This window comes from Ochotona curzoniae, unplaced genomic scaffold, assembly GCF_017591425.1.
Source record: "Ochotona curzoniae isolate NIBS_2020 unplaced genomic scaffold, NIBS_Ocur_1.0 scaffold_1852, whole genome shotgun sequence".
In the NCBI taxonomy this organism is placed as follows: Eukaryota; Metazoa; Chordata; class Mammalia; order Lagomorpha; family Ochotonidae; genus Ochotona; species Ochotona curzoniae.
Window position 1 is genome coordinate 10958161 of NW_024467087.1, and position 10881 is coordinate 10969041.

At 45.8% G+C, this 10881-nt stretch overlaps 1 protein-coding gene across 4 annotated transcripts in view; it reads right to left on the bottom strand.

Annotated features, from left to right (window-relative positions):
* The window catches only part of LOC121169058 (integrator complex subunit 6-like), a 60906-nt gene extending 50504 nt beyond the window's left edge, over positions 1-10402 (bottom strand). For all 4 annotated transcript variants that reach the window (XM_040999522.1, XM_040999520.1, XM_040999523.1 and 1 more), the window contains exons 1-2: positions 9947-10402; positions 9737-9814 (exon numbers count right to left, since the gene is read on the bottom strand). In XM_040999522.1, coding sequence (XP_040855456.1) covers positions 9737-9814; positions 9947-10057 — 189 coding nt within the window. In that variant the 5' untranslated portion in view covers positions 10058-10402. The remainder of the gene's footprint in view (positions 1-9736; positions 9815-9946) is intronic.
* Positions 10403-10881: the final 479 nt, after the last annotated feature.

A 10881-nucleotide genomic window follows, 5' to 3' on the forward strand; every position in this document is an offset into this window, starting at 1 on the left:
CAGTTACATTAGATTACATTATGTATATGTATAAAATACATAATGAACTATATAAACATATTCAATTTGAAATATATTGAAATATATAAAATACAAATATTGAACTAACAGAATATATGTGTGTGTGTATGTGTGTGTGTGTGTGAGTATACATGGCCAGGAAACAACTTCTAACCCAACCAGTTGGATCACCAACTGCATCCAAAAGGCGAAGGAACCAACCTGGCTCTCAATACAAACAAGAATGGGATGCTTTCATATTCTGCTCCAGGGCCAAGGCTGATTAAGCTATCCACTGTCAACTGCATGAAAACCTTTCATGCACAAATGAGTCCTTTATGGCCATGTTCCTTTTAAACAGAACTTCAAGAGAAAGGTTCCTTCAGAAACAGTTTTCAGGACATAATACCATAAAAAATCTTAACAGCAAAATACAGACTGAAGTTGCTGTTTCATAGAGATACAACGCATACCACACATGTATTTTTATATTTTCAAGGAGCCACATTTCTTTATTTTGTTTTCATTGTAAAGTCAGATATACAGAGAGGAGGAGAGACAGAGAGGAAGATCTTCCATCTGTTGATTCACTCCCCAAGCGGCCACAATGGCCGGAGCTGAGCCAATCTTAAGCCAGGAGCCAAGAGCTTCCTCTGGGTCACTCACGCGGGTGCAGGGTCTCAAGGCTTTGGGCCGTCCTCTACTGCTTTCCCAGGCCACAAGCAGAGAGCTGGATGGGAAACAGGACTGCAGGGATTAGAACCAGCACGTGCAAGACGAGGACTTTAGGCACTAGGCTACCGCACCGGGCCAAAGGAGGCACATTTTTTAAAAATAGCCAAAAATGAATAATAATGTTAATAATTAATTATCCAAAGTTCTGAATTTAACACTGGTACAGTATGTGCTCACAGATGAGCCACCTTTCCAGGGCTCAACAAGCACTTACAGCTAGCAGACACTGTGCTGATTGGTGTCAATACAGCTGATCTACATGAGTGACTGGCTTATTTCAAAAGCTATGCCAATCTCCAATGCCAGATCAGGCCCCTCTCTCCTTGCTGAAACCCTCACAGTGTCCCCACACCTCATGAAAAGTACTCGGCCACGTAGAGATGTTGGGAGGTGTGTTTGTGTGTTGGGATTACGGGGAAGATGTGTTTTTAACAAATCGAGTTGCAAACTCAAACACATTTCCCAGGAGAAATAATAATGAACAAAATAGATGTATGGCTAAGTGACTTTAAGAGTTAAGAAAGCTTTCCTGGGGAAGAAGGTCTGGGAACATAATCACCATTTCCAACCTTGTGTCCAGGAGAGAATGTGTTCCAGCCCCAATGTACACACAAGGGCTTGCCTGGATCTCTCATTTACACTGTCTTGGTAAAAGGAAAGAGGAAGCCATGTTTACAAAGAGGGATTTTTTCCATGTAAGGACTGAAATGAAATAAGTCGATTCTTTCCATTCCCACCTCTTACCCCTATACAGAAGAGTCCTTCAAGCCCAGTCCTTCCCGAGGAAGTACATTTCTGCCTGACATTTGGACCAGCTGCCATGTTTGGTCACTGTGAAACTGAGAACTCTGTTCTGAGAAGTGTATATGATTTTTCTCAAGCAGAGGCAAATGGAAAAGGAAAGTGTTTGCCTTCTCCTTACCTGCACCCTCTCCTCTGCCATCCTCCCACCCCAATCCCTATCCCAAGGCCCCAAATCTCAGGCAGCCAGCTAAACTAGTGCAGAACTAGACAAGTTCAAATGCATCTTTCTGTTTCTCCCCAACACTTCACTCTCCCCTCCCCATGCCACTTAGAAATGTACAATTTTTAATTTATGGGTTCCAAAGCCCATTTCCCAAGCATCTTCACCAAATAAACTGAATCCTCAGAGTTTTGCACACTCCCCTCTCCTCCCCTCTTTTGGTTACCAGGACACTGCCCTTGACATCTTCTGTATCCTGACCTCTGTTCTCCCCTAACCTCTTAATCGACAAGTAAGCCATTGTATTTTACTATTCTGGTCCCCTCTTAGGCTGGCCTTTTTTGTGCCACCTTAGGCCTGTTATAAAAGAAACCTGGCACACAGTGTGTGCTCCATAAACCTATGGTAAATGAGAACTCAGTTGCTATAGGAGCTGTTCAGTGTCAGACAAATTCAGAAACACCATTCTGATTCCATCACTGCAATGGTACTAAAAGCCCAGAGGCTAGCATTATGGCACAGTGGTTACACTGCCATCTATGACATCAGCCTGGGAAAAAAAGTGGTGGAAGATGGGCCAAGTGCGTGAGTCCTTGCAACCCAGATAGGAGACTTGGATGGAATTCTCGTCTCCTAGTTTCAGTCTGGTCCAGCCATAACTTTTGCAGCCATTTGGGTAAAGAAGCAGTGGATGGACTCTCTCTGTCTCTCCCTGCTTTTTGAATAAAACAATTTTTTAAAAAGTCAAATTGGGTTGGTGCAGAAGCCTAGCGGCCAGGGTTCTTGCCTTGCATTTGCTGCTAGTTTATGTCCTAGCTGCCCCATTTCCCTGCTTGTAGCCTACAAAGGCAGCTGAGGAAGGCTCAAAGCTTTGGGACCCTGCACCCACGTGGGAGCCCTGGGGGAACCTCCTGGCTCCTAGATTGGTTCCACTCCGTCCATTGTGGCCATCTGAGGAATGAACCAGCGGATGGAGGATCTTTCTCTATCTCTCCTTCCGTGTAGAACGGACTTTCCAATAAAAATAAATAAACATTTCAAAAAAGTAATGAAGCGAGCAGTTAACTGCAGAGGAAGGAGGGATTGCAAGAAGTAAGACATTTTCTGGTTCTATGGTTTGCCCTGTAGTGGTACTTATATCAATATATAAAAACAAATGCACCAAATTACTAGGACTCACGTATTTAGCTATATGTAATGTATGCTTCAATAAACCAAAGAAGAAAGAGGAAGTTTATACATTGATCTTGTAAAAATTAGACATGGTTTTATTTTTTGTAAACCTGAACATAAAAATGCAGGTTGTAATAAGCATCAAACATCTCACATAGTTAATAGTGAGCATTTTCTGGGCAAGAATAACGGAAGTGGGATGTGGGAGGGGAACTGAGAGATTTCCATACTTATATATCACTTGAAACCCTTTTTGACATTGGTAATTTACCAAGATCTAGGCACTCCCTTAGGTAATAGGGATTCAAAGGCTCATATTAGATGGGCCAACATGAACAATACTGTTCCCCATATAACCTGCTAAAGTGCTCTATAGTTAAGGCATTGGCAAACAGTTGAGGATGCATAGCGGAGTAGTTACAGTTGGGAGAGGGGTGGGGCACATGGACCAGATGACTTGCAAGCAGGCAGAAGCAAGAGCTGAGATATGTCAGGCCAGGCAGTATGTTCCAAGCAGAGGGAACAACACAGATTGTGGCACAGAAGCAACAGACAGGTTGAGTCCCAAGCTTACGGTCTCACTGTGGCTGGAGCCTGCTGAGGGCGAGCACAGTGGAGAGAGGCAGTGTTTGGGGCAGCAATGAAGAAGCTGCGTGCAACTGCTTCCTGGCCTGGCGTCTCTGCTCAGCTCCTGAGGCCTGCTAACGCGTATCCTGAGAAACAGCAAGTGATGGCCAATGTACCTCAAGCACCCCAGCCCCCAACGCGGTGGTGGAAACAAATCCAGCTGACAGTGTCAGAACTGATAAAGGTTAGGAAATTAGTTTGCGGGCTATCCTTCTGGATAAACCCTCCGCCTGTGACTCTGGCACCGATTCGTGACTCAGCTGCTAACGCCATGGACCGGCATGCGACACCCAGAGGGGTTCCAGGCTCCTAGCTTTGCCCCAGTCCAGCTCCAATTGTTGGGAGAACACTCCTTCTGTATGCCTTCAAACTTTCAAATAAATAATCATTTAAAATAATTTTTAGAAGAGAGTTAAAAGATAAAGCCTGCAAGGGTAAGAGAAACAGATCATGAAAGGTATTAGAGGTCAGGCTTAAGAGTTTGGATTTTATTCTGAAATATAATGGGAAGCTACTGAAGGATTTTTCCTGAGGGAAAGACATTTTGTATGACAGAACAATTGAATGAATGATCCTGGTGGAGAATGATGAAAGTGGCAGCAAGGAGCAAAGTAGAGTGGATGAATACAAGGCAGGTTGAGGCTAGAGAGCAGACAGGTCTCAGTAAGTTTTACAAAATTCTATCTATGTATTCTCATTTCCTTGGAAAAGTGGAGAACTCAAAAGAAACAGACACAGAAATACATCTCCCACCTACTGGTTCTATCTCCAAATGATTGCAATAGTCAGGTCTGGGCCAGGCTGAAATCAGGAGCTGGGAACTTTCCCCAGGTCTCCCACCTCAGTAGAAGGACCCATTCTCTGAGTGACCATTTGATGTTTCCCACGGTGTGCACTAGTAGGAAGCTAGAAATGGGAGTGGAGCCAGGGTTCTAACGAAGGCCTTTCAACATAGGACATGAGTGTCATTTTAACTTCTGCGCCATAAGCCCTCCCCAGCCTCCACAATGCTGTCAGTGTCCCTAGTCATTGTTCAGCTGGTTCCTAGTCTAAAGATTACACTGATATCTTTGCTCAGAGACCTAGGCTTCTCCCATTGATTCTTCCCTGTTCTTTCAAAACAAGCTTCCCTACAAGTCTGAGATGGCCAGGGAGGAAGGTGAAAAAGAAAGCAAAACCGTAGGAGAAAGAGCGTATCACCAGCCCAGTCTCCACAGCATCTGAGTTGTCCCGTCTCTTCCCTTGTCCAAGATTCTTTCACAAGCCATGTTGCTGTTACTTCATCAAGAACTCTCCTCTTGCAGCTTCTGCACCAGAATGAAACATTCCCTCCCCTGAAAGCTGCTCTTTGCCCAAATAAGGCCCATAAAATACATTTATGCTGATATGAGAAAGTTATGCCTTAGCTAAAAATGTCAATAATGTGTACAGCAAATAGCATTTTTAAATCTTGGAAGCTTAGTCCTAAAAGTGTAAGGAAAACTTCTGTCTTCTTGCTGATACGTGTTGACAAGGGTGCATGGACACCATAAGCAAAATTAGCTGCAGGATTTGTAAAAGCAACAAGCAAGGGCAAATTTGACGTTTTCAAATGCTGTTGCTTTTAAACCACAGGGATATTTCTTTGAAAAAAAAGTCTCTTCCTGTTTATTAATAGAAACCTCTGACTACCATGTATGCATTTCTTCAACTGTGCCTGAAAATTTTCATTTTATCTTAAAGATAATTTTCTTTAATAACAACAAAGTAGTTCGAAGCACAAAACTACTGTGGATACTTACAATCATGTCTAATAGATTACTTCTTTCAAGTTAATAGTAATGACAAGTCTGTGTTTCCCACACTAAATAAAGAGAAACCATGAATCATAGCAAGACATTTAAGACAGCAGAATCTCAGCCAAGATTAGAGCTATTATATGTATATACATATATATATATATATAAATTTACACATACCATTTTAAAAATCCACATACTCATCTTCTAAGAATACATCAATAATTCAAAAATCTTGAACAGGTTTCATCCTAGCTGTATATACAAAAAATGCTATTGTAGAAATGTAGTGTTAACTTGGAGCAGGAAATGTAAAGTTTGCCTAAGAAGCGACACTTAAAGCAGATGGCGCACACAAAGGCTTGCATTTCATAGGCTGTCTGTATGATCCCAACTCAACCTTAACTCTACCCAGGCAATGCTGACTTCAAGCAACAAGTCCCACTACTTCTAAACGAACATACATAGCTATACACTAAGTGTTAGTAGTAAAAAGTTATTATGTCTTTGGTGAAACATTGTATTCAATTCTCAACAGTATGTTAACCAAAAAAATCCTGTCACACTAACTTTTCATAACAAGATTTATTGTCAGTTTGTAAGTGGATATACTGGGAATACTTGCATGCCTATTAAGGAAAAAAAAAAGCCCCCAATCAAATGTACAACACATGTCTGTTATTAACACCAATAAAAATGAATCTTCTAGTAGAAAATAAAATTCATGGGGCCAGCACTGTGGCACATCAGATGAAGCTACTGCCTGTGATGCCAGCATCCCAGACTGGTGCTGGTTCCAGTCCAGGCTGCTTCACTTCAGATCCAGCTCTCTGCTGATGTGCCAAGGAAAGCAGGGAAGATGGGCCAAGCGCTGGGGCTTCTGCCACCTGTGTGGGAGACCCACACACACCAGCCCTGGCCCTCGGGGAGTGAACCAGTGGGGGAAGATCTCTCAGCGTCTCTCTCTTCCTTTCTCTACAGCAATGCCTTCCTTATTTAAAAAAAAAAAAAAGGAAGAAGAAAAAAGAGTTCATTTCACAGTATTTGCAGTTGGATATAACAGATCTGAGAAGCAGTTATCCTAAGAGGTAAAATGGGTCTTCAACCTTAGAGAAACTGCGAAATAGACCCGATTGCTCTGCAGAAGAATGAACTAGCAATCAAAGCCTATCTAACAATGTTCTGTTAAGGATCTCAGGCTCTTTACTGAACACAGAAGTTTTAAGCAGCAACTAACACTCCTGCTAGCAAAGAAAAAGCTACATGACAACCAAAGTAACAGAAAACAGACATGGTGGCTTTTCGAAAGTCAAAGATTCATTTTTAGGGCAAAAGTACCGGATGTTCTAAAATTGCACGGTTACTAATCCGGCCAAATCCTCAAAGCAAAAGAACCAAATGCCAAGAGAACGGGTGTGATGTGCATGAAACGAAATGCTAGCAAGAGACTCAGCAAAATAAAATGTTAATAAAATCTGGTATATCGCTATTGAGTCAGGTGTAGAAAGCAAAATGACAAGAATATTGTTAAGACTGGCAACCTTGGGTTGGGTGCAGTAACCTAGCATGTGCCAGAATTCTATATGGGTGCTGGTTCGTATCCCAGCTGCCCCACTTCCCATCCAGCTCCCTGCTTGTGACCTGGGAAAGCAGTCGAGGATGGCCCAAGGTCATGGGACCCTGCACCTGCATAGGCGACCCAGAAGAAACTCCTGGCTCCTGGCTTCAGACCAGTTCAGCTCGAGCCATTGTGGCCACTTGGGAAGTGAATCATTGGACAAAAGATCTTTTCTGTTTCTCCTCCTCTGTGTGTATCCACATTCCCAATAAAAACAAATACAACCTAAAAAAAAAAAAAAGACTAGCAACCTTTACCTAGAAAGTATTATCACCATCTAATTATAAAATTTTAAAAAACTGAATAAAGAAGCTAGCCAATAATACAGTTATGTCACACACAGTATCTTCCCATACTTGATTTACCCAGAGGTAAAATAAAACTCAATTTTTTTTTTGCTTTAGAAAAAAATAGTAAATAATAAGATAGGCTAAACAGTGTAACAGGTGAAACTTCCACTAAAAACAACATCCAACATCCTCCCTGTGTTCCATGGAACTATCTGGAGCCTCTCCCATAACATGTCACCAAAGCCAATAAAAATTTTCTGTGTGAAGACAACATAGTAACTTGGAATCGCTCACTTATGGGATAAAACTGGTAGGAAAAGAAGAACATAAAGTAAACTGTGTACTGTGATTAAGGACTAACGAAAAAGGATGGCGTTGTGATGGTTGTTAAATTTTCCTGTGCTCTGTGTTGTGGCACTGCAGGTTAAGTCACCAGCTGTGATACCAGCAGCCCATATGGGCACCAATATATAGACACCGATTCCAGTCTCAACTCTCCCACATCCAACCAAGCTCCTTGATAATGTACACGGGGAAGCAGCAAAAGATGGTCCAAGTGCTTGTCTCCTCACCCATGGGGGACATAGACAAAGCCCTGACTTTATCTGGGTTTTAATCTGCCCAGCCTTTGTCATCACCTGGGGAGCAAATTAGAAGACGGAAAATCTCTTTCGAACTCCCTCTCTAAGCCTCACTTTCAAATAAATGATTTTTTAAAATCAGGCTAGTTTTAAGGAGAACATATTTATGAAACTATAAATAGAGGCTTGGAATTTCAAGAAACAAGTTTGGTTTTCTTTATTGTAAAGTAACAGTGTGACTGGGCCACTGTTTAGTAGGTTCCAGTGAGAATTTTATCTATGGACTAAAGTGAAGCTGCCCTCTTTGTATTAATATCACATTGACTTGGGAGTTGATGAGAATTGTAATAACCATGCATTTGCTATGACCTTCAGAATCCGATGTGTTATTATACCCCTTTATAAAAAAAAAAAAGTCATCCTGTACTGAAATGGCTTAGGACACGTCCATACTGCGTCTAAGATAATTCTGGAGTGCTCGCGGTGGGGGGGGCGGGGGAGAGAGAGAGAGACTGGCAAAAGACATGGAGGCTTATGATAAAAGCTTCTAGAATTTTTCAATGTACAAACAAGACTCCCATGCACGTTCACTGTACAGTTCGAGTTCTATTTTATCTAGCCAGAGCAGGCAGAGCAGTTCATTATCTCCTCACTATAGGAGCATAAATTAACTTCCTCACTGAAGCGAAGTCCCTCCTACTTTTCCGCTCAGAGTCCACTCTGCACCTTCCTTCTTACTGTGTGTGTGCCTAGACAGACCCCTATGTAGGCGACAGAAACCTAATTTCTCTTATTCTTATTTTTCTTAGTATTATTGTTATTTTCCAATACGCAGTTTTGTAGGTACAAGGCTTCCCTTCTTTCTCTTGCTTTTCTCCTCCGCATTCCTCATTCCCGTTTACCCCCATATTGTTACAACTGCAGTCACAGTTGCAACATTTTGCTGTTTGCCTGTGTCACGACACTGTACAAACTCTAATTTCTGATGTAAGTAGGTAGGCCAGGTGGGTAAAAAGCTCTACACTTCTCCAGAAGATTCGGTCTGGCATCCCTGACCACCCACGCCTCCCTCCTCCTCCTCCCCACTCCCCCACCCCCACCCCCGCCTCTAAGCTTCCCTGGGATCCCAAATGAGCTCGTAACAGTAGCTCCAGTAACTGAGCACCGGGTAGAACCTAACCAAGTCCCACGGTGCGCGCCAAAACGCCAAGAGCGTCCAGGCGGCTGAGGGGCGGGCTGCTGGCTCGGCGGACAGATTTCCGATTGGGCGGGTGCGGGCTGGCGGCCCCCCAGGACAAGAGCAGGAGCGCCGAGGCAGAGGGCGCGCGGCGGGCCTGCCACGCTCGCAGCAGGAAGGGTAGGGCAGCGGGAGCTCGCCGAGAGGAGGAGGAGGAGAAGGGCAGGGAGTCCGCCGGGCCAGGGCGATGGGGCGGGCCTGAGGAGGAGCCCGGCGCTAGGAAAGCCCGCGCGGCCGGCCGCGAACGCCCCTGGGCGGAGTCGCCCGCCAGGCCCGCTCCTCCCGCCTCCGGGACCGCGGCCGCGCGTGGGGCGCCCCGAAGGGGCGGGCCAGCCTGGCGACCTCCCTCCGGGTCTCGGACCCTCCTTCCCCTCCCCTCCCTCCTTTCCATCTCAGCAGCGCCCTCAGTCTCTCTCCCCATGGTTCATACAAAAGCAAAATGTCCGCCATCTTCAGAGGCGGCAGCGGTCGCCGCGCCATGAGCTTACTCTCGGTGCTTTCTCCCCGAGGCTGTCCCTACCCCCGGACGCCCTCCGGGACCCCCGGGGCTGCCGCCACTCGGAAGCCGCGGACGACACCGCTCCGCCCGCCCTCTGCGCAGCAGCCCCCCTTTCCCCGCGCCAGGCGACGCAGGACCGACACGGGTGGAAGCGGGGGAGGGAGGGGGGACAAGCAGCCTCTGTCGACTGCTCCCGCTTCCCATCCGCCAGCACCCCCTTGATGAACCCCTTACCTTGATGCAGTACGGAGGTTCGTCGTAGGTGACAAGCATGTACCTGTCGCCGCGGCTGGCTGGATCGCGGGCGCGCAGCTGCGGGGCGAGGGATGACAGAAGAATCGGGTAGGAAAGGAAGGAGACGATACAAACGTTACAGAATCACCTAAAATCCATCCCGCAGTCCCTCGGGCTCTCTCCCCATTTCTCCCTCTCCCCTCCGTTTACCTTCAAGAATAACTCCACAGCGCCTTTGGCAATGTCCAAATACGAAGTGCCTAGGTCAGTGCGCTGGTTCATAGAGGCAGATGTGTCTATCAGGAACAGCAGGATGGGCATCTTCCCCTGCACCCCTGGCTCTCTTGCCTTCACTGCCACGTATGGCTACCCGAATCCTCAACTCTGGCACAGCCAGAGAGCAGGGAGCAAGAGGAAGAGGGGGCAGAACGGGCAGGACAGACAGGACTTCTCCTGGCCTCCTCTTGCTGCAGCCCCACCTCCACTCCCTCCTAGGGAACTTGAAAGTGTGAGCGTGCACAGCCCTCGGAGGCCCTCCTCCTTCCTTTCCTCGCCTCTCTCCTGCCACCTCTGCAGCCACCGCCACCGCCACTGCTGCTGCGCCGCCACCGCCAGCACTACTGCCTAAGCATCCGTGTGTGCTCACTTAAGCTCTCGCCCCAGACTGAGAGCCCTCTCTGTTCACCAACACACAACTTCTCTCTTCTCACCTACCATGTACACCATGTGACCAGAACCCACGCCATTGGTTGCCAATTATGTGATATTTGCATATGCATTAGATGACAGGGCAAGAGGAGGGACTTGGGCGAACCCTGGGAGTTGAAGTTTGAACCTAAACAGGGGGTAAGGGAAAAATGCTAAGGACCCTCCGTAGCATTCTCCTTTAAAGGATCGGGAGCAATCGGGATTATTATTTGGGGTGCTTTGCAGATTTTCTCCAGCTGTTCAAACATGATGATTCGAAAGGAAGGGTGAATTTGAGCAACAACTGTGTAGAAGCGCAGAAGCCGACGAATAAACAATCTGCACAGAAAATGCGTTCCTAACTGCAGCCAACCCTGCAAATCCTAAAACACACACACACATCAGAAGCACTAAACTTATCTCCTGGCCAGGTTGACTTGCATTCCTTTAGATTCCTG